We start from the raw sequence: 24,228 nt of genomic DNA on the forward strand, positions 1-24,228 counted from the left end.
TACCATACCATACCATACCATACCATACCATACCATACCATACCATAGCACTTTATTTACAGCTCACTTAAAACAAACAAGACCGACCAAAGTGCTGTACAGCAGAACAAACATGCAAAGCACACAGCAGTAAAATAAAATAAAGTAAAATAAAACTATGGATATGAATGGAAAAAGATAATAACTAAATGGCTAACATTGTAGAGTACAGACAGGTTAAGAACAAATCACACTACGTTTTTAAGTGAGACTTAAAAACAGTGAGAGTAGGAGCCTGCCCGACATGCAGTGGTAACTCATTCCACTGTCTTGGACCTGCAACAGAGAAAGCCCGGTCACCTCTGAGCTTAAAACGAGTTCCTGGAACCAGAAAAAGCATCTGATTCACTGACCTCAGTGGGACATATGGCTGCAGCAGATCAGCGAGATAAGAGTGGCCAGAACTCAGAATAAGTTTTATTATCATTGCACCAAGATACAATGAGAATATGTCCTTACAGTCGTCCGAAAGATGGGCGGAGTGCACGTAGCTGCTGCTATATAGCGCGACTTTCTCATCCTTTTCAGAATACAACTGTTCAGAGATTTAAAAACATACAAAATAATTCTGAACTGAATTCAAAAGTGAACTGGGAGCCAGTGCAGGGTGGCCAAAACTAGCATGTACTCTCTTTTGCCTGTACAGTTTAGAAATCGTGCAGCAGCATGTTGGACCAGTTCTAATCGAGTGATGGAGGTCTGACTGATTCCAAAAAGAAATGCATTGCAGTATTCGAGCCTGGATGTTATGGACGCATGTATTACTGTCTCAAGGTTATTTTTGAACGTATGGACTTCAGTTTAGACAGTGCCCTCAGCTGAAAAACACAGGATCTAACAATCATGTTTACATGACTGTTAAGTTTCATGGAATGGTCCATTATCACTCCCAGATTTGTTCGAGTTAGAAGAGTTAGTTTGCTGCGGCGAACCCTGAAGAAGGGAGAAACTAAAATAAAATTGTATTTATTTATTTTTTACTGAACTTATTTTTTGTGTGGATGAGAGGGGCATTTTCAGCAGATTTTTTTTAGTGTATAAATATTTTATTTATTCAAAGCAGTGTGGACAGTGCCTTACACTCACCTGTACTTCATCACCTAAACAGCATACCTGTTTCATTATCACCCTCTTCACTTTTACTTCAATGGTTCTTGTTAATTTGCACTTATATTGTTTGACTTTGAGTTTTGTTTGTTACCACTGATACAACTCCAAAGAACCCCATATCCAACCTGTATTACTAATACCGTTCTTGTTTTAAACTTTAACGTTCAGTTCTTGTGTTTTATGTTGCGCTGTTGGTGATTCTGTGACAAATCTGTTTCCTCATCCATCAAAGAACCATTGGATATGTTCTGTAATTCCCACTTTAAATCTTTCACGTCTGGACCTAGACATTACCAATAAAATAACCCTCATCCCATGATGTAGAAATGATAAATCAATAACTGCTAATTTACCAGGAAAGTGTTTGTCGTTCCTGGAAGACTGAGGCACAGCGAGCCGGCTGTAAAGCTGAAAACAGATTTGGTTAAAGAGAGAGGGGTGAATGAGCAGAAGGGGAGGGGGCTGAGGGGAGATTGGGAAACAGATGCTGGCACAGCTGTACTTCATGTTAAATCCCTCTCTCATCACAGCTCCACCTCTTTCATGCCTCTCTGTCGCTCCCTCACTTACTCCTGGTCCCTCTTTAAATCTCTGCCAGCTCTCTGACCACACAGGGAGGCTCGTGAGTCGAAGGCCGGGCTGTCTCTGGTTTATCCGGTTGTTTGTCCTCCTGTCATGGGATAAGAACCCCATTGTCCTCTCAGTGGCTTCTGCTCAGATTTGGAATATGACTGTGGAGCTCTCTGCACACTTTCCCTCTCACCTCTTCTGGGGATAATCACAGGACTAGTTTCTGTACGTGCAGCATTATGCACGCTTCGGATGCTGTAGAGCCGACCAGCAGGAGTGGATCACCATGAGGGGGGGTCACCACCAACAAGGGTGTGGGTGTCAGCACCTGTTCAGAAAAGTTCTCAGTGACTGTGGATGCTGCTTTGTCCCAGGCAGAGGTATGTACAAAGTATTTAAAGTGCAGTATTAACACTTTTTAAAAGACTATTGAATTAAGTTCCTATAAAGTTTAATTAATTTTTAGTTCCATTTTATTTATTAGTATTGTATGGAAGAGGATTAGTACGGAAGAGGATTAGGGCCATGGTGCAAAAAAAAAAAAAAAAAAATCCTCTTAATTCTGAGAAAAAAGGTCAGAATTCTGAGATTAAAATCAGAATTCTGAGAAAAAAGTCAGAATTCTGATTTGGAGTTAGATAAATGGATTCTGACTTCTTTTTTTCCCCCTCAGAATTCTGACGTTAGTCTCAGTCTCTGATATTAAAAGTCAGAATTCTGAGAAAATTCGGACTTTAGTTTCAGAATTCAGATTTTTTTTCTTAGAATTCAAACTTTTTTCTCAGAATTAAATTTTTTCCTCATAATTCTGACTTTTTCTCAGAATTCAAAATTTAATGTCAGAATTCTGTATTTTTTCCTCAGAATTGAGTTCTGTGATGGAGCTAAACTCAAAGCAGTTTGCTCCTCAGATAAATCGTGCTAAATTATGAATGTTAACATATTATTTTTATATATGAATGTTTCTGTTTAGTGCCCTGAGGCAACTTCTCTTGTGACTTGGAGCTATATAAATAAACTGAATTGAAATTGAATTAAGGATTTTTTTTTTATTGCACCGTGGCCCTAATCCTCTTCTGTAGTATTGTTTGTGACGTTCTAAAAATGTTCTTATTGACAGATTTTTGTTCATGTTTGAAGACGCTCTCAGATTCAAACATGAGGAGGTTTCATTTACTGCCATGAAATAATCTAAAGCTCCAAGTTAGAAATATTTTCCAGTCATTCATTAAATTCCTTTTTTATCTGTTTTTTTTCTTGTCCTTTTTTTATCTGCAAGTCTAAAGGCAGGATGGTTGCAGCATGAAACAGATGGTGCACTTCAACTGAAATCTGTTTTAGGCTTTCCAGCTCAACTAAAATATTCCATTATCAGTTTATATTTGTTCTCCCCAGTTCCAGGAATAACTTACAAATGTAACACACAATCCTGCAGAAAAGGAACACTCACCTTCTTACTTTGTCAAACTTTTAGCTTAAAAGAAAGTTTATAGTATAATTCATTTAAAAAAAAAAAAATTGCGTCATGATTTAGAATTTGTCTTAATTGTTCTTATTTCTTGATGAGTTCAGGGAGTTTTGCAGTTTATCTGATTCCAGTTTCAAACGATCCTTGGTTAGGTTTCTTGTTTTGTAGAGCTTTTTATTGGTTTTTGCTGTATTCTTTTCGTGAGTTGTAATTAGGTTCTTGTTTTTCTGTGTATTACCTTGCTTCCTGATTTATTTGGATAAAGGATATCCTTTTGTCTTTTGGTGCACAGGTTTTTCCTTTCCAATCAGCCCTGCTTCAGTTCAGTGTAATTACCCCTCAGTGGTTTTATACAACTAAAAGTAATTTGTTCTTGGCCAGATTCTTGTCATTGTCTCGGTCCACCATGCTCTCTATTGGTTACGTCCTGTTTTAGATCTGTCAGCTTTCCTGTTTTCTCTGTGCTCGAGTTTCCTTTTTTGTAAGAAAAGATTATTGGTTTGTGCTGCCCGCCTGTGTGCTGGTCCTTCATTTGGGTTTTTCATAAGGACATGAGGCGTTATAAGCATAACAAGCTTGTTTGTAGCTTCATAATTTGAACTGACTCTTTATTATTTTTAGTCATTCGCCAGTGATTAAATATAAATACGTTTTATACAGTCTCGTGTGAGAGCCTTTGTTCACTTAAGTTTTTTTTGTGCTGCTGCAATCCCTGATCTTTGGTTTAGTCAATAAAAGTTTTAGTTGGTTTCTGAGCCATTTGGGGTTTTCACAACAGTTACCCATGACAACTAGGCTTCGTTCACACTGCAGGTCTCAATGCTTGATTTCAATGTTTTGCCGAGATATGATTTATTTATTTTTGCATCGCAATTTCAATGTGACCACTATTGGACCCTATGTAAACACGATCCTGAGCGACCTGCGTGTGCTGAAGAAGACGTGACATCGCATGCAGAACGCTGCGTTCAAAGAAGTAAACAAGAACATGTCAGCATGTTTGCGTCAGCGCTGAAATTGTTGTGCAATTGAAAACAACAAAATTGTTAGCTAGTTTATGCATAATCAGTGGTCTTTCTTCGCCTGCTGCTGGGTTTGCGACGCACCTGAACTTGACGGTCCTCCTCACAGGCGTCTTGTCTTTTGGTGCGAGTTGGACTCTGCCAGAGCTGCCATCATCTCTGATCCCATTTGTGGTGTTCATATGTCTCAAGATGCAGTCATGGAGGAAAGGAGATCTGGTTTGGGAACCTCAGGGTCTCATTTCTGCTTTATGCAGATGATGTGGTTTTGTTGGCATCTTTAGGCCATGACCATCAACGTGCACTGGGGCAGTTTGCAGCCGAGTGTGAAGCGGCTGGAATGACAGTCAGCTCCTCTAAGTCTGAGGCCATGGTTCTTGACTGGAAATGGGTGGAATGCCCCTTCCTGGTTGGAGGGGAGTCTTTACCTCAGGTGGAAGAGTTGGGTGTCTTGTTCACCAGTGATGGTATAGGATGGAGCTGGAGAGTGACTGACGGATCGGTCCTCTTGAAAATGAGTCCTTGTGACTCAAAGAGACTAACCTGTACAAATAAAGGTTGAATGAATGAGGGCGTTGCTTCAGTTGGTCATGGTGAAGAAAGGGTCGAGTCAAAAAGCCAAGCTCTTCATTGTCTTGGTTCATCTTCCTTCTAATCATCTCCTAATGAGGTTTGGATCATGACCAAAATAACGAGATCCCAGATACAAGTGGCAAAAAATGAGCTTTGCGGTGTCTTGGATCTTCTGGGTGGAGCTCAAAGTAGAGTCACTGCTCCTTCTCATCAAAAGGTGTCAGTTGAGGTGGTTTGGGCATCTTGTTGTGATGCCTCCTGGATGCCTCCCTTTGGAGGATTTCTGGGCACATCCTACTGTGAAGAGTCCCTGGAGCAGACCCAGAACTTGCTGGAGGGATTGTATATCTTATCTGGCCCGGGAGCTCTTTGGAGTCCCCCTGGAGAAGCTGGACAGTGTTATGTCTGGGTTTGTCTTCTGGACTTGTTGACTCTGTGACCCAGCAATGGATAATCGGTACAGGATGGAAATGGAAAAACGTATTACCCGCCATGTTTGTTTCATTCAGTGTTTACGCGGCAAATGAGGGTGGAGACAGGTGTGGGTGCTTCGATTCGAACTGGCAACCTTCCAGTCACAGGTTCCCCGTCTTTAACCTCTTTTTTTGTGCTGTTCCGACTTGTCTTCCTGGATGCGTTCCAGTGATCTGCTAAATGAAGAAAATAATTTCTTCTGCTGCCTCAGAGGGCAGCCACACACAGACACAGGAAACACGTCGTCCTCTTGCTCCGACCTTTAAATCCTCAGTTGTTCTGGGAGAAATTACAGAGCGCCGTCACTCGGGGCCGACCTGCTGTGACAAACCATACGAGCAGACATGTGAAATGTGAAAATGAAAGCAGTCCTGTGACGACATGTCCTGCGTTCTCACTTCTGTCCACTCACCCTAACAAGATAACTTTGGCAGCTTTTCTTCAGGAGTCACTTTTTATGTGAAATGTGACGTCAGTATTTTTATCATACTTTTTTTTGTTTTTCCTTTCTTTGTCAGCGAGTCTGTGGATTTGTTTTCTTTGCATCACTTTTTTAACTTTACTGTCCAAAGCTGTTTTATGAAGCTCTCCTCTTTGTGTCTGAAATGATCCTTACGTTCTGGGATGAGTGTGTTTTGTTTGACACTGCTCAGCCACAGAATGTACATTAATCTGTTTGAAAGCCCGTCACAACGATCACATAATGTTGGGAATAAAATATTCCTTTGACCCATCTTTACAAAAGTGTTCAGCTCCACAGAATACTACAGTCGCTCACTTGTCAGCGTCGAGAGCTTCAGTTTTTGTCAAAGGTGATGATTCTATTAAAATATTTGCTGCTGAACCACATTTTTGCCCAATGATAAAATTGATTTGCATTACAACTAACAATTAAAAACAAGCCTTGTGTGTTGAAGTTTTAAACAAAGATCCTGCACGATCTGTTAGCTCTTGATGTATAAATTGGAGAGCAGTCTCAGCTACTACCAAACCAAGATTCAGCTCAATATCTACAAAATCATTACATTTTTTTGAGATTTCATTAAAATCTGTCCACTGGTTGGTGAGGTTTTTTTTTTTTAATCACCTCTACAAACAAACCCCCCCCCCCACACACACACACACACGCGCACACACGCACCCAGAGGCAAATCATTATCGCCTCTTTGCTTTTGGCAGCAGGCGATAAGCATGAACAAAGAGGGCTGGAACAGCCTTTTAGCCCTTAAGACTTTTTCTGGAATCACTTCAACTTTAAAGAAAAACATCAGCATAAGCATTTCATATCTTTTTAATAAGTCCTCTTGTTGATTTATAAATAATGTAAAATGATTTATCCATCATCTCTCACATTGTTATGCCCAGATGATAATCAACTCTCTTATGCAACACTAATGTTGTCCTGGCATCAAGTGCTGAATTTAAACATTTGAAGAGCTGATTTACCAACAGGGCGCTGGAAGTGATTCTCGAGCAGTATAAAGGGAGAGTTCACCCCTTTTAATGTGGGTTTCTGTGAAAAAGTTATGAATAATTAATATCTTACCTACTGTGGGTAGCGCTTTGAATCTATCTGATAGATTCCAATTTGTAAATCTAAATAATGAATCTTTATCATACACCAAAGTTAGTCATGGAGTTCCTCAGGGTTCAGTGCTTGGACAAATACTTTTTACCTTATAGTATATGCTTCCATTAGGTAAAGATATTAAACAGCATGGGATAAATTTTCATTGTTATGCTGATGATACACAGTTATATTTGTCCATGAAGTCCAATGAATCCAATCAACTACTTGACTACAAGCATGTCTTAAAGACATAAAAACCTGGACGAGCCTACGTTTTCTGCTTTTGAATACAGACAAGACTGAGGTTTTAGTTTTTGGATCTGAGCATCTTAGGAATGAATTTTTCAGTCTTTCACCCTCCTTGGATGGCATTAATCTGGCCTCCAGCTCTAATGTTAAAAATCTTGGTGTTATTTTCGATCAGGCCGCTTGTCCTGAGCCTAGTTCTGCTAAAAGTTTCTTCCTCATGAGGGAGTTTTTCCTTTCCACTGTCACCTTGTTGCTCAATACGAGAGTCTGTGATGGAGTTAAATTCAAAGCAGTCTGCTCTTCAGATAAATAATGTTAACTTGTTATTTTTATATATGAATGTTTCTGTTCAGTGCCCTGAGATGACTTCTGTTGTCACTTGGTGCTGTATAAATGAACTGAATTGAATGATTTTAGTTTAAATATATCATTTATTTCTCACCTCTACAACACTTTCAAAATGAGAAGTTTATGGAAGTTGACCAGGATCAAAATCGAATATTAAAATAATTTCACAATGAATTATTAACTCAGCTTTAACTTGTTTTTCCTGTTGGACCTAAATCAGTGTCTCTGTATTTGGAGCCTAATCTTTAAACTATCATGACTGTTGGTTTATTTGGAACCAAGGTGTAGACAGACAGAAATGAGGGAGCTTAAAGAATAAATCATTTATTTAAATAAGAAAAACAAATGCTGACGTGGCAGCAAAACTTACATTTTCTGTGAAACGTGGAGGGAGGACAGAACACGACTCCTTACAGGATGATCCACGGACATGGGGACAGTAAAGAAATGCAGAATATAGAGACACTAAGGAGGCGATAAACACGAAGACCTGGGGAAGGACAACAGGTGGAGGAGGTCGGAGCTGGTTACATGAGGAGGGCAGGGCATGACGACAGAACCACAAAACACACACAGATCCTCTCATAAACTTCAACAACAAAATGAGCTTACAGTGAAACAATGTCTCTTATTTTATCTTCTGTAACGTATGACTCTTTCTCACAGTGAGAGGATCTGAACCACAAAAACCAGAGTAAATCATTTCAACAGAGAGAAGCAGACGTGCATTTTCTCATTTGTGTGTCTGAGACAAGTACACCAAGGGGGGAGTTTTTTTTTTTTTTTTTGACTGTGTAGACAAAGTGAGGAAGCAATTAGATCAACTGGAATCACACCAAAATAAAAAAGAAACTTCAAGGATTTTCCTCTAATAGTTATGATTTTAAAGGTTTAAGAGGTCGTGGAGCGAATGAACCCCTTTCACTTTGTCCAGTGCATGAATTTACCTTTAAATCTGACATGAAATGATGGCAGAGTGTATTTTTTCTTGATAGTACATGCTGAGTCTTTGGGAACGATTTAAACAGAATAATCAGTATAAAAAAAGATTATTTTCAGCTGGCTGTCCATGACACATGCACGCCCCACGGATACTCCCGGTCTACCAGGTGGTGGTCCGGCTGCTGCTTCTTGGAAAGATGACACATTGTGTAACTTTCTTCAAACAATCCTGACTTCTCAGCCGTGATTATCTCTGAGAGTCGATCCAGAGAAACGTTTCAAGTATTCACATTGCAGTAAAGCTCATCAGCAGATAAAGATATGACCCGATCTTTGATTGGAAATAGAAAAACTGCTTTTTTTTTTCAATATCCTGACACATTGTCATCTAATGTAACACCACTTTTTATCTTTTTTCCTTGGAAAAAAAAAAACTTACTAATTTATAAAGTGCCAAGAAATATTAATTAATGACATGTTTAAGCTGTCAAACTGCTTTATACTGCGTGTATTTCTGATGTTATATTTATGTGATTGTTTCTAAAGTAAAATAAGTTGTTTAAAATTTCTGTACCGCTTTACAATAAGTCTCCCCTTGTAGATGCTAACATATAGTTTATGGATATGTTATTAATTCCTCTATAAACACTTTATAAACCATTAATAACTGCTTATTATGCATTAATTAAGGGCCAGAAAGAGACAAAACTGACCAGTTTGTTGCCAAATAATGAGACAAATCTGTTCACCTATATATTTCATCTAGAGTTGTTATATTAAACATTTCAGACTAAGTTACTACCTTGTAAGCAATCCATCTATAATATTTAGCAACTTATTTCTTTCTGAAGCACCCATATCCAGCAGTCACTGTTCAAGGGCGCAGGGGGTGGGGGGTACTCATGCACCGAGCAGTGAAAATAAAATAATAAAATATTCAAACTTTGTCAGGTCGTTTTACCCTGGCAGGGTCATTTAAACATAAGTGGCTTGATACTAAATGATATTAACATTTGATCTCTTGATCAATCATTTGAATCAAATACTAATCAGGATTAAAGGAGAAATAAAAACACTAAGAGTGTTCTGTTTCGCTGCCATGGGCTGATTCAAATGCCGAAATAGAAAACACTGAGGTTTCAACAGATCCATGTCAGGATTAGTGAAGAAATGATTTAACATTTTTAATTAATTAAAGAAAAACATGTATCTACTGAAATGAATCAAACAATGAAATGTAAAGACACATTTAGTATTTTATGTTAGTTTTGTGTCTTGTCTGTTTGCTGCATTAAACAGTCACTCTAACAGCTGACCCAGATTTCCATTGGTCTCTTTAAAGCTTCTCATTATGATTACAGCTTACATAAACCGAGCGTGGCGACCCCTGAAGAGTAAAACACTAAAACATGTTGCTCGTGAAGGATTCCACTTTGCTGCCATCAACAAAACAAAGCACATTAAAGGCCTAGCGTTCCTGGAAGGACGCCTGCCTTTAGTGCCAGAGGTCTGAGAAGAGATGGAGTGGTAGCCATTTTGATCAAACCTTGTAAATCAAGTTCAAGTTTCTTTATAGTCATTCGCACCACATTTGGTACATTAGGTGGAACAAAATTGTGTACTCAGGGTCCCAGTTACAACCAAAAATAGCAAAAATATAAAGTGTAAAAAGAAACAGTATATAAGGATCTAGGATAAACGCTAAACAGACACAAATGGCCTTCTGCTTGATCTAAAGAGACATCACATGAGATGTAAAGAGTCTCAGAGTCTCTATTGAGGATGACTCTCAGCTACGATTGAACTTGAGCTCAATATCTGTTAAACAGAGTTAAAAACATTTTTGTTTTTCTTAATAAAAAGGATTAATGCCGATTAGCTGTGGTGGCCATCTTGAATTGTTTGGGCTTCAAAAGTTACTCAGTTGTTCAGGCTGATTCTTCTGTTCAGGGCTTTGGTGGATTTTTGTCCCCTCGAAAGTCTTGAGTTTCAGATCGTGTTCATCTACTGTGAGTTGTTTTTTTTTAGACCCGACACGTCTTCTTTTATAAAGTGTTTAATTATTATTTTTATTAACGTTTTTGTTAACTTATGATTTTTATATATGAATGTTTCTGTTCAGTGCCCTGAGATGACTTCTGTTGTGACTTGAATATATTTTAAAGACCCCCAGCCTGGAGAACTACGGACCAAAACCTCTTCAAACAATTACAGGAAAGTCTGCCTCCAAATATAAAAATGTAGAAATAGTTTAAAACTTCATATATATATTTTTTTCCTATTTTCTCAATGGGTGGCACGGTGGCGCAGCTGGTAGAGCTGCTGCCTCTAAGAAGGGAGCCAGATCAAATCCCGGCCGGGGGCTTTTCTGGGAGAAGTTTGCATGTTCTCTGTGTGGGTTTTCTCCCACAGACCAACAACATGCATGTTAGGCTGATAACTCTAAATTGTCTCTATAGGTCTGAGTGATAGAGTGAATGGTTGTTTGTCTCTGTGTGTCCCTGTGAGGGACTGGAGACCTTCCAGGGTGTCCCCTGCCTCTCATGCAGTGACTGCTGGATATGGGCACCAGTGACCCCAGTGACCTGAAAAGGAAGAAGCGGGTAAAAGATAATGGATGGATGGATGGATGGATGGATGGATGAAAAAAAGAATGCAGCTTAGCTTACAGAATGCAAATTAATTTAAAACGCTCATTCAGTCACTGTCAGCCAGAATTAAATTAACGCTAAAACAGATTCTGTGTATACATACTTTACTCAGTATTCTTTATAACTTCAGAGTCAGAGAGTCATTATTGTTGTTCACACCACATGTGGTACATGTAGTGTGAACTAAAATATGCACACAGAGTCCCAGTTACATCCAACTGCAAAAGAAAAACAGTAATAACATCTAAGATACGAACTAAGAAAAACATCAACTAAAAATACACTGATCACTAGTAGCCTAAAAACATTACGTCAAACAGCAGCACGGTCATGAGTCTGTGTGAGCAGATGAGCACGCATGAACACAACGTGCAACAGATCAGCAGCAACATGAAACAGATCAGCAGCAACATGATCTGATTTTTCACAGTGATTATCCTGATTAGAGATTCATGAGTCTCACAGCCTCAGGGTAGAAGCTGTTCCTCAGTCTAGTGGTTCTACACTTAATGCTCCTTAACCTCCTTCCTGAGGGGAGTGGGGCAAAAAGTGTGTGTGCTGGGTGAGTGGGGTCCTTCATGATGCAGGTGGCTCTCTTCCTGCATCTGGAGGTGTAAATGTCTGTGAAGGTGGGGAGACTGACTCCAACAGACTTCTGTGCAGCCTTCACCACTCTCTGCAAAGCTTTTCTTTCTGCAGCTGTGCAGCCTCCATGCCACACGTTGATGCTGGAGCACAGGATGCTCTCCACTGCACACCTGTAGAAGGAGGTGAGGACTGAGCTTCCCAGTCCAGCTCGTCTCAGCTGCCTGAGGAAGTAGAGTCTCTGATGAGCTTTCTTGATCAGGCTGGTGGTGTTGATGCTCCAGCTGCGGTTGTCATTCATGTGCACACCTAAGTACATGTAGATGGAGACCACTTCCACTGCAGATCTTTGTTTTTTTTGTTACAGTTTGTCTAAAGTCTCAAACAATGCAGCACACAGTGTGACTGATAACTGCACATAATTCTCTGTTAAATTTGATGTTTTCCTCGTGAGAACACACCTGAGTTTCTAATACAGGATGAGGAGGTAAAGCTGTTGCAGGGACTGAAGTTTCAGTTTGGGATAAAAAACAGAAACTGAACCCATCCTCAAATCATTATTCTGCAACATCCGACTTTAAAGGATGTACGCAACAGTTAGCTGCTGTACTTGAACCTTTTGTTTCTTCCCGTCTCTCTATTTCTCCCCCGTGCAGCTGAGATGTACTCCGCGGCAGGCAGTGAAGGCAGCATCTCTCCATCGGTGGGATCTGCAGCTCTCCAGGCCTCAGGCAGCACCAGCCCCTGCTCGCGTGCCTCTTCTGGAGGATCACGACACCCTGTCAGTGCCCTGAAGAAATGGCTCACCAATCCCGTCCGGAAGCTGAGCTCTGATCCCAGAAGCGGAGCGGGGAAAGCTGAGAAGCAGATGTTCAAACCAGATGGGAAAGAGCAGACATTGCCTCTGTCCAACAGTGAGACTCAGCAAAGTTCTCTGGAAATGAACAAAAACTACACCATCATGTCTTCTGATCAGAAAGACATGGTAAGACATTACAGCCTGAACAAAGAAACACTTTACACTACTCGACTCTGACAGTGTTTATTTGTGGACAGGAGTGGAAAGGTCACACAGATCCACCTCCGTCTCAGCAGAGTTTTTCATGTGACCTCCTGCAAAGCAAAGAGTCCCAGAGTCTGGTAATATTTGCAGGTTTATTCCTCTTTTACTACCATAAAACATAAGAATGTACATTTCAGAGAATCCCTCATTCAAGAAATACAAAAAACACATGTAAATTATTTATTAAAGCAGGTTGACAGTGTCAGTAAAAAGTTTTGCAGCTTTCTAAAGCTATTTCAGGACAAAACATCCTGCCTGATTAGATTAGTTTTGGTTGCATTAGCTCATGAAAGATATATTATTTTGTTGTGGAGACAAATAGGCACAATCTTGAAAATAATGAGTGTTATAAGTTGTGATATTGAAAGATTTACCACAATCTATTAACTCGGAGTATGTGTTAGGGATGACTCGCAGCTACCACCACATCAAAGCTGAACTCATTTTCTATCAAAGTGACTGAGTATAGCTATGCTTTGTCTTTGCTATCAGTTAACCATGGCAGCCATCTTGAATCAGATTGGCATCAGCAGTTTTTAGGTGGCTGTACATGAGATAATTTGCTGACATGACAGATAAACACACACAAAGACACAGGAGGTTACATCATCATCTGCATTTCACGGCTATGTGCAACAAAATACGTTTTTAAAAGGTTAAAGTCAATTTTAACCAACAACGTGCAATATTCAATTGGAGAAATGACTCTGCTCATTTTCAGTATGAATGAGCTGAAGACAAAATCATTTAATAAATATCTAACAAGGTTAAGTCATGTTCTCTGGACGGATTCTTTTTTTATACATCGGGGAAACTACTGGCCAAAAGGATGGACTAGCACAGAAGAGCAACATCATCAGGTCAGGCCTCTGTGGTCTACACTCATCTGCAGGCCAGCGGTCACTTGTTCAGGGATGAAGATCCTTTATGGAGAGGAACGCTGGTTTGAGAGAGGAGTAAAGGAGGCCATCTTTGTGAAGAGAACCTGCTCATCATTAAACATTATGATCGATCGTTAGGCTGATGGGCCCTTTTGCATGTGAGCAGCTAGTTCTGGCTGTCAGCAATAAACTGGTTGATCCACTATGAGAAGGGGCTATAACTATAATATTTATAAGACTCAGTTTGTTGCAGCTCCTCAGACTGAAGAAGTATTTTGGATAAAAGATGAAACGTTTCAACAAAGAAGAATTCGTCCAGATGACCTGACTTAACCTTAATAGATTTATCTAGCTGGATTACTGAGCATGCATCAGGACATTTCATAAATACCAATCACTTTACTCAGTCAGTATCTTCCTGCCTGAATCAGTACTTTAACTTATATGAAAATATGCAGTTGTTGTCTTCTTGCTGAACATTAGCTGAAAATATCCCCAACATTCTCTTGTCTGTGATGTAAATATAAATGTACAGCCAGCAACCTGTTTGCTCAGTGCAGCTCCAGAAACAGGAGACGCAGATGTGGTTCTGTCCAAAGATAACAAATCCTTCCAGCAGCATGTCTACAACGCAGTGATTATTATTAATATTGTAATTATTGTTGTGTCTTTTTCATTTATTCAAATGTAGAAGTCCATAAAACAACAAAAATGCAGATTATGTTTGTGAAGAACTAGTCTTTTTTGTAAAGTGATAGAATATTGTTAGCATGTTCTGTGTGAGCTGCTGATTCGTACAGAATAAATGTCCGATCTCGCCTTCCTGTTTACACCTCCATGTTATACTGGTGTAACAACAGTTTGCTGCCCAGGCGTCACAATGGTTTCCTCTGTTTCCTCAGAGTCAGCAAGGAAAAACAAAAGCACTAAATACCATTTGCAAAAAGTTTTCCCTCGGAATTCCTTTAGATGTTGAGAAATTCCTGCAAAAACAAAAAAAGCACATTTTGGTTGTTTATAATCATCTAATGATTATAAATTCTTACAGATGCTCAGCAGTGAATAAAAGGCAGAGATCCAATCAAAGACTGTGAATCAGCCTCAGATTGTTTGTACAGACAGGATGCCTGCTGCTGGGTGAGGATGTGAACAGAAAGAGCGAAAGAACAAAAAGAGGAGACTCTGAAAAACACCCAGAAAAGATGAACTAACAGCGCTTTGTTGACCTACAAATGTGCATCAACTCTACAGGAGGATTAGAGATCTGGTGCGTAAAGACAGAGGACAAAATGTGTTGAGACAAAAGTATGTCAAGAGGATTACTGTTAATTTCGCATTAGATGGTTGTGCGTTTGGGTGAGGAGTGATATTTATTATAAAACCCCTCTCTGTGCTCGGGTCAGTTGCTCTGGTATCTGTTATACAGCCTGACAACCTGTACAGCTGTCTCATCTGCAGGGCTGAAACAAGGACTCTTTACTCTCTCCTTGAATAAAATTAGCACCCATTGAAGACATGCATATCCTTCACCAGTTTGCATGCCAATATTTTGAATAAAAACTTAGCATGGTCTGTCCGAGTATGTTTGAGATGACTCCCAGCTACCAACATGCCAAATTGTAGCTCAGAATCTGTAAAAACTAAGTCCTAATCCTTGAAGTGTTGCTCATGTGTATTAGTGATAATTAAATACAAATACACAATATATTTCCTGCATTTCAGCCCCACATGGAGCCTTCTCCATCCCGTCAGATAACCTGAGTTGTGCTGTTTGTGTTTCAGAGTCAGACGTCCACTATGAACACTCTGCCTGGTGAGGAGAACTGCACGGCGGCTGAGGACTCGAGCAATCCATGCTCTGCTGCTGTGGACAGCGAGGAAGAGAAAAACACTGCCTTGGAGAAAAGCTTGTGAGTACTGAGCTCCACGTGAAAGGAAAACTTTCAGATGAAATGCTGCTTAAGACATCAGGAAACCTGTAAATTAGTATTTTACTGAAACAGGAGGGGGACAGATAAAAAAATCTAATTTAAATGTTAAATGAGATGAGAAAAATTGCATTTTCTGCATCAGTACAGAGTGAATATGATTGCTCAATGACTGTTAACATTTGTAGATGAAGCTAAAATGGTGTTCATCCATCCATTTTCTTTACCTGTTTTTTCCTTCCTGAGTCACGGGGAGCTGGTTATCTCCAGCAGTCACTGTGTGAGAGATGAGGGACACCCTGGACAGGTCACAAGTCCATCACAGGGACACACAGAGACAAATGAGACAACTATTCACTCTCTCACTCACACCTAGGGACAATTTAGAGTTACTAATCAGCCTAACATGCATGTTTTTGGTATATGGGAGGAAACCAGTATGTGCAGAAAATGCAATTAAACTTCACCTAGATAATGACTTTCTCACTGTGAGGCAAAAGCTCAAACAACTGAACCATTGTGCCACCCCTGAAACTGAGTTGTTCATGGTAAACCAAGCAGAACACTAGCTAAAAGTAAAAAAGAAGAAAAAAAAAGAAAATTGCTAGCTAAAAGCTAAAAGAAAAACACTGGCTAAAATGTAAACAGCTAAAAATAACAAAATGCTAACTGAATGTTAAAAGTAGCAAAATGCTAGCTCAAAGCTAAACTTAGCTAAAGTCTGTCTAACAGCTTTAAGTAGCAAAACAGTAGATAGAAGCTAAAAGCTAGCTGAGACACAAAAGTAGCAAAATGCTATCTAAAAGCAGCAGTTTAAAGTAGCATAAAACGAGTAAAATGCAACAAACGGCTGGCTAAAATCTCAAAGTAGGAAAAGGTTCACTCAAAGATAAAAGTTTTAAATCAGTAGCTAGAAGTTAAAAGTGGTTAAAGACGAGCTAACTCTAAAAGTTGCAAAATGCTTGCTAAAACAGTAAAATTTTAGCCTGAATGAGCAAAAGGCTAGTCAAAAATAGCAAAATATTAACTAATATCTAAAAGCAAAACGGCAGCTGAAAGGCTAAAATAAGTGAAAGGATAAAAGCAAAAAGAAGTAGCAGTGGAAGACAAACAGAGAAGTAGACAATGAACGATATTTTTTTAATGGAAATATTAATTTGAAAAGTAAAAACCTTAAAGTCATGGCACCCACCTCCTGAATGAGCTGAACGTTTTGATATGGCTACAAATAGACAGCAGCATGACAGCAGAACACAACATCCCATCAAGACAAGAAACACATTCCCTAAACCACTCCAGCTCAAATGGAGTTTATTTGACCCCAATCACAACTTAGTTCTGAAGAGTCCTGACAGTCGTGTTCCTTCTCAGATATGTTCTGGCAGAGCTGATCGAGACAGAACGGCTGTATGTTGAGGATCTGGGGCTCATAGTTCAGGTATGATTCACTACACATGATCCACATGAAGGCTGTACAAAACATTCACATTAAGACGTTCAGTAGCTGACTGGCCATGCGTCGTTTTGTTTGTAAAGGGCTACATGACCATGATGACCAGTCAGGGAGTCCCAGAGGACATGCGAGGGAAGGACAGGATTGTGTTTGGAAACATCCACCAGATCTACGACTGGCATAAAGAGTGAGCTTTGATCCTGGATGCTTCAGGAGCTGATCGTGTTCGTGATGGATCAGCGTGTGTTGCGTCCTCTCTGCGCTGTTTGTTTCACATCTTTCTTGGACCTTTCCTGTCTGACCTCTGCTTTGTGCCACACAGTTATTTCCTGGCAGAGCTGGAGAAGTGTGTGAACGATCCAGACAGTCTGGCTCAGCTCTTCATCAAGCATGTGAGTTATTTTACGAGGGCTTTAACTTTTCCCTCGCTGCATGTTTTCCATTTGAACGGAGGTTTGTTTCCTCATCTCAGCCTCCCACCGGTGCTGTAAAGCTTTGACCTGCTGCCATGCACATGTGCTTTCTTCAGTTTTCAATAGTGTATCTGCAAACTATAAAAGAACCTTTAATCACTCTGGTGAATAAAAAAAAAACCTGCCATCAGAGTTAACAGTCCACAGAGACTGAACTTTGTGTGGAAACAAACTCTCAGAACTCCTTATATTGTTGTCTTGCTCTAAACTAGCAGGAAATTACTTGAATGCTTTATAGCAGGGGTCTGCAACCTGCGGCTCTGGAGCTACATGTGGCTCTTTGGTCCCTCTGCAGCGGCTCTTTCAAGCTTTGACCAAAACTGGCATAAAACTGCATTTTATTGGTTATACAAAAAACAAAAAAGGATTAGTTCAAACAGTTTTGCTGTCATTTCTTTTGCAAATATGTGAACACTGGAGTGAGTACACGGAGTAAAACATACTTGATGCTTTATTTCTTTATATGAAGAACTGTCTGCATAGATTGTATATTTATTAAATTTTTTTTAAGTTGGTAAAAACTAAAATTTTTCCCCCCTTTACAAGAATCTCATCATTTTATTTAATAAATGTTAAAGATCATTAGATATATTTTGCTTTATAATGTCAACCTTACTGGCCACAAAAGCCCCCTCCAACAAACCTAAAGTGGCCCATGGGTCACCAGTTGATAACCACAGTTGCAGCAATTTGTTGCAGCTTCGGACATGTTGAATGTAGTGAACGAAGGTGAAAAAAGGCTCTTTTGAGTGTTGTGAAGCAACAAAAGACAGCAAATTGTTAAGGTTTATTGGCATTAAACTACAAAGTGAGTTTATGTTAAAACTGTATATAAAAAATAGGAAAAATAAATGATTCAGTGCTGTAATCATCCCACTTTTATCAGCATGCATGGCTAATTAAGCCACAGCTAATTAAACCCTTTTGTCTAAGCCACTGAAACAATTTAATTAAACCAATTTCCTCAACTAATAATAAAAAAACTTGAGTGGGGAACAAAAAACACAAACAGCGGTTCAGAAACTCACCTCTGTTCATTCTTTTTTTTTTTTTTGCACACACACACACACACACTTACACACTCACACAAGCGAACAATGTAGAATATTTAGATCTTTATCTCTGTTCAACTTGCAGGAACGACGTCTTCACATGTACGTAGTTTACTGCCAGAACAAACCCAAGTCTGAACACATCGTCTCCGAGTACATTGAGACATACTTTGAGGTCAGTCTAGGAACATGAAGTTGTATTTTCATCGCTTGTGGTGTCTCAACAGGTTGTTTTTCTACTAAACCTGTTTTTAAAACCTGAACTTTTCTTTGACAGGATCTCAGGCAGCAGCTGGGTCACAGGCTGCAGCTCAATGATCTCCTGATCAAACCCGTTCAGAGGATCATGAAGTATCAGCTACTGCTAAAAGTATTTATTATGTATACAGCATTTAACGTTCTTTATATCTGTACTTGTGAGGGACAAGGAGTGTGTTTTTTTTCTTCATAGATATAAATAGTTCTTCCTTCTTTGTTTTTAAAATTATAATTTCATTCAAATCATTTGGAAAAGTCGAACAAGTGTGTTTCTGTTTGTGACATCCTCAGGACTTCTTGAAATATTACAGCAAAGCTGGGAGGGAAGTTGAAGAGCTGCAGGTACGAATTCAGTTTTTGTGGAATTATTATTATTTTTTTAATTAAATAATTTTCACACTTAAATTGTGTGCCATAATGTAGTTTTTGTTGTTCTAACTTCATCCATCAGAAAGCGGTGGAGGTGATGTGTTTTGTGCCAAAACGCTGCAATGATATGATGAACGTGGGAAGGCTGCAAGGTTTCGAGGTACTTGCTCTTTTCTTCTTTGTTTTTCATATATCTGTGATTTCTTTATGGGAATTGTGCAATTCTTGCCTTAACATATTGTATTTTATTGTGTTGCAGCAAACTTTATCTTACCTCACTATAGAATCTCAATGTTTTTTATTTTATTTTATTTTATTGTATGTTAACATATCACATTGAATCATATTGAACTGCACTGAATCTAACCTTTAATATCTCACTAATATTTATCTAATGATACGCTACAGTTTCTTGTCATATAAAATTTTACTATATGACACTGAATTATAATTTACTGTGTTTAATCTAACCAGATCATATCTAACTACTTGGTATAATATACTGTTGTATCATATTACAACTTACTGTACTATATTTCACTATATTGTGTCATAGTATATTTTATTGTGTACAGGATTCTTGTCTAATCTTGAAATGTATCAAGTTTGAATTAGTTTTTTTATGTAATGAATTAAAAAAAAGAACAGAAAATTATTTAACTTTCCAGACTATTTTATATTCTTTCTTCTTTTTTTTAGATAAAAAAAAAATCTGTATAAAAAAAAAACAAAGTTCAACCAGGCAAAGCGCTTTCGCACTGATACATATAAAACATTATGATGATATTAGGATACATTTAAAAATGACTACATTTTTAAATAGGTCAGCTTTACATCATCTTCTACTAGTTTTGATTTTATTATTGAGGGGTTTGGACTCACTGACTTTAGAAACCACAAATGCATTTCTTGAGGGTTCATACAAACATTTATTTAGGAACTAGAATTAGTAATGAAAGAGGGGACCCTGTAATTTATTTGACCATAAACCCATTAGGAAAAATGCAAAAAAATGTTTTTGTGTGTGTGTGTGGTTTGTTTGCGTTATGCTTTTCTGTCTTTTTGGTTGGACTTTGTTACTTATTGGTGTTTGAAGTTTGCATAAAAAAAACAGACTACTGTAGAAATATAACCTATACCAGGGGCCTGCAATCTGCAACTCTGGGGCCACATGCAACTCTTTAGTCTCTTATCTGTGGCCCTTTGAAGCTTTGACCAAAACTAACATGATACTAGATTCAATTTATTTTTCTTTATACCCACAACAGAAAATGTGAGTTTTAGCAGTTTTTTGTTGTCAATTTTCTGTAAATTTGTGAAAGCTGATATACCATTTTGAAGTAATAAAACATACATTTAAAGTATGCAGAAAAATTTGGCATTTTGTTGGACAAGTTATTGATTTTTATTTATTTATTTATTTATTTATTTATTTATTTATTTATTTATTTATTTGAGCAAGATCCCACTGTAAGCCTGGAGGTTGGATAAATTAAGTAGCTAAATGTAATCAATATGTTTCGCTCCTTATATTAACTGTACTTAATTTTAAGTCCGAAAGAAAGACTCATAGAAGCATGTGACTCCGTATAAACAAATTTTCCCCTACTTTTGGTCTTTCCTTTTACCCTAAAATGTAAAAATATAAATAAATGTAAAATTTTATTATATATTTTTAGTTTTATAATGTCGCCCCAACTAGCCAGAAAAGCCCTCCTCCAACGACCTCTAAGTGGCCCATGGGCCACCAGTTGATAAGCAGGTTTTGCGGCTCCAGACACATTTTATTTAGTGAGCGAAGTGACAGAAATGGCTCTTTTGACCCAAAAGGTTGCAAACCCCTGAATCTATGATGACCTTCATATTCTAAAGTTCAAAACAGTCTAATAAGTGATCAGGAATTCTTAAAATAATTTTGTACATGGATCCCGCACATCTTATTATTTATCATTTTATTGCATTGTATTATGTATGCAATATTCAGATGTACTGGTTAAGTGGTCGCTACATCTAAGATGCAAAAACCATGACCGTGTCTGTGGGCTGCATGTTTCAGGGGAAAATTACAGCTCAGGGGAAGTTGCTCCAGCAGGACACTTTTTCTGTGAGCGAACAGGAAGGTGGCCTTTTGTCCAGAGCGAGGGAGAGGCGAGTCTTCCTGTTTGAGCAGCTCGTCATCTTCAGTGAGCCAATTGAGAAGAAAAAAGGCATCCCTTTGCCTGGATATACCTTTAAAAACAGCATTAAGGTAAGACAGTAGCTGTCAATAGATATCTTAATGATTTTCTTTCTTGAAGCTCAACATAATACTGATCTACTGAAGGTTTTTAACAACATTTTCCTAGCCACTGATGCAGGTGATTCTGTGCTGCTTATCCTATTGGACCTTACATCTGCTTTTGACACCACCGACCATGGGATCCTCATTTCTAGACTAGAGCAGTGGGTGGGCATCACAGGGTCAGCCCTCAATTGGATTAGGTCCTACCTTTCTGACAGAACCTTTTGTGTCAGTATCAAAGATTTGAGTTCAGCATCGGCAGCGCTTCAATGGGGGGTACCGCAGGGGTCCATCCTCGGTCCCCTTCTCTTTTCTTTATATCTGCTGCCATTAGATGCTATTTTCCACAATCACAACATTCCCTTTTATTTCTATGCCGATGACTGTCAAATTTACTTCCAGCTGAGGCACAGAGGCACACACTCTATTCAGCCTCTTCTTGACTGCCTGGCTGACATCCGGGACTGGATGGCTTTAAACTTCTTAATTTTAAACGAAAGGAAGTCTGAAGTCATCTTGTTCCATCCCAATGGCACGTTCATGAACCACTGCATTGACCTTTCCTCTCTAGCTCCGTTAAAGAAACAAAGAGTCACTAATTTGGGAGTGATAATGGACCCCTCCCTGAAACTTAGTCACGTAAACATGATTGTTAAATCCTGTTTTCTTCAGCTGAGGCGACTGTCTAAGCTGAAGCCCATACTGTCCAAAAAGAATCTTAAGACAGCAGTCCATGCATTCATAAAATCCAGGCTCGATTACTGCAATGTGCTTCTGTTTAGAATCAATCAGTCCTCCACTGCACGTCTACAACTGGTCCAAAATGCTGCAGCCCGATTTTTAACTGGTACAGGCCATAGAGAGCGCATTACTCCAGTTTTGGCCTCCCTGCACTGGCTACCTATTCACCTTCGGATCCAGTTCAAAATACTCATGTATGTTTTTAAATTACGGAACAGTTCTGCCCCATCCTATCTTACTGATCTCCTACAGCCATATGTCCCACCATGCTCTCTGAGGTCAGCAGACCAGATGCTCCTTTCAGTTCCAGAAACCCGTCGTAAGCTCAGAGGTGACAGGGCTTTCTCTGTTGCAGGTCCAATACTGTGGAATGAGTTGCCACTGCGTGTCAGGCAGACTCCCACACTCACAGTTTTTAAGTCTCGCCTGAAAACCCTCTTTTATTCCCTTGCCTTTGACACAGTGTGATTTGTTTTGATCCTGTCTGTAGTCCACAGTGTTGGCCATTTAGTTATTATCTGCTGCTATTTGTGTCTGTATTTTTATTTTATGTTTTCCTGTCCACTGTGCTTGTTTGTTTCTATTGTACAGCACTTTGGTTGGCCTTGTTGCTGTTTTAAGTGCTCTATAAATAAATTGGTATGGTATGGTATAATCACTTTGTGTGTGTAGGTCAGTTGCTTGGGCGTGGAGAGTCCTCTTGAAGAGGATCCGTGCTGTTTGGTCCTGACCTCCCGGGCGACTGACGGTAGCGTAACGCGCTTCATCATGCACGCATCGTCTCCAGAGATACAACAAGCATGGTTTGATGATGTGATCCAGATCCTAGAGACTCAGAGGAACTTCCTAAACGGTACCAGTGCTCAACTTTGCATCAACAAGTTCAAAGATTTAGAAACGATGCAACACATCTTCGTGTGCACCTGCAGCTCTCCAGTCCCCGATAGAGTACCAGCGAAGAGAAAGCATGTCAAACAGCTTAGGAAGGTGCGCAAAGTCTCCAGCTGTGTCATCACCTGGCCTGTCGTCTCCCCCGTCATCCTCCGTGGAGTGGCATCACCAGTCCTGTCTCCTGTCCTACAACAGCTCTCTGCCCTCTCTGCACTCCCCCCGACTCCAGCAGTCACTGAAGGTCGTACATGCACAGCAACAATCAGACATACAAACACGAATCTCTCTGTCTCATCTTCACTTTCCTCTTTCTGTTTTAAGGCGTCTAGCACGTGTGCTGAAACCCTTCGAGCGGCTCGCCCCCCGTTTTCCTCACACCATCAGCTCAGTTTGTGCACAGAGGTGAAACACGACTGCGGCACATTCAACGCCCTGTCACCCCACACCAATCACTGCCAGAAGGTCGGTCCTCTGTTAGGCAGCTTGTGGCGCTTTCAATACAAACAAACTACAAAATGTGTCAAGTTCTTTTATTTTGTGAAGAAAATATCACCAGATTTCTTTGAAGCAGCCACTCTGAATATTAATCTTTGTGAACAGTTCTTATTCAAGTCGACTTTTTTTTTATTTTGCAGCTGCATAAGTTCAATAATAACACCTTAATTGGTTTTTAAATGACCCAGGTCAAGTTGTCAGAACTTTAGTCTCATGTTTGTTGTCCCACTCACTCACTCATGTTGACAGGAAATCACTCTCTGGCTGCCTTTGTCAGATATCCTGTTGTTTCTCTGCGGCTTTACAAATCACTGCCAGTGTCACTTAGTCATTCAGTTTGTGGAAAACCTACTGACCTGCTGTTTTATCTTATTCATTAAGACTTCCACCTTAGAAAAGGAAATGGTTTGATTGAAGTGCATGTTTTTTGGCTGAGCCAAACTGGCCTGAGTTGTTCTTGTTCTCTTGGCTGTTGCTTTGTGTTTTTGGAGCAGCCATGTTTCCATCCTGATTTAGATGAGGAGAGGATGGAATATTTTCCCAAGTGCTTAGAAGAGTCAGTACAACAAGAACACGACTCTTGTACAGTGATGTAACAAGTCTGTACTACTTTGGATCAATTAAAAGAAATTACTTAAAGTGGGGTACGGTAGTGCCTCGTTTATTGCGGGAAATCCGTACCCTGAAGCCCAGTGATAAGTGAAAAACCATGAAGTAGGAATAGTAGTACAAGTAGTAAGTA

General features: G+C 39.4%; 1 protein-coding gene across 1 annotated transcript; it reads left to right on the forward strand.

Annotated features, from left to right (window-relative positions):
- Positions 1-1,896: 1,896 nt before the first annotated feature.
- arhgef25b (Rho guanine nucleotide exchange factor (GEF) 25b) lies at positions 1,897-23,393 on the forward strand (the record flags this gene model as incomplete). Its single annotated transcript, XM_037679581.1, is given in 15 exon segments — positions 1,897-2,099; positions 12,258-12,586; positions 12,658-12,741; positions 15,328-15,455; positions 16,845-16,911; positions 17,010-17,113; positions 17,249-17,318; positions 18,537-18,626; positions 18,729-18,821; positions 19,001-19,051; positions 19,161-19,238; positions 21,135-21,326; positions 22,773-22,953; positions 23,030-23,232; positions 23,313-23,393. Coding segments are annotated over 15 exon segments (1,845 nt in total), but the record flags the coding sequence as incomplete, so codon positions are not given.
- Between the last annotated feature and the right edge of the window lie 835 nt (positions 23,394-24,228).

Source organism: Nematolebias whitei, chromosome 7, assembly GCF_014905685.2.
Source record: "Nematolebias whitei isolate Nwh7 chromosome 7, NemWhi1, whole genome shotgun sequence".
NCBI classification, from domain to species: Eukaryota; Metazoa; Chordata; class Actinopteri; order Cyprinodontiformes; family Rivulidae; genus Nematolebias; species Nematolebias whitei.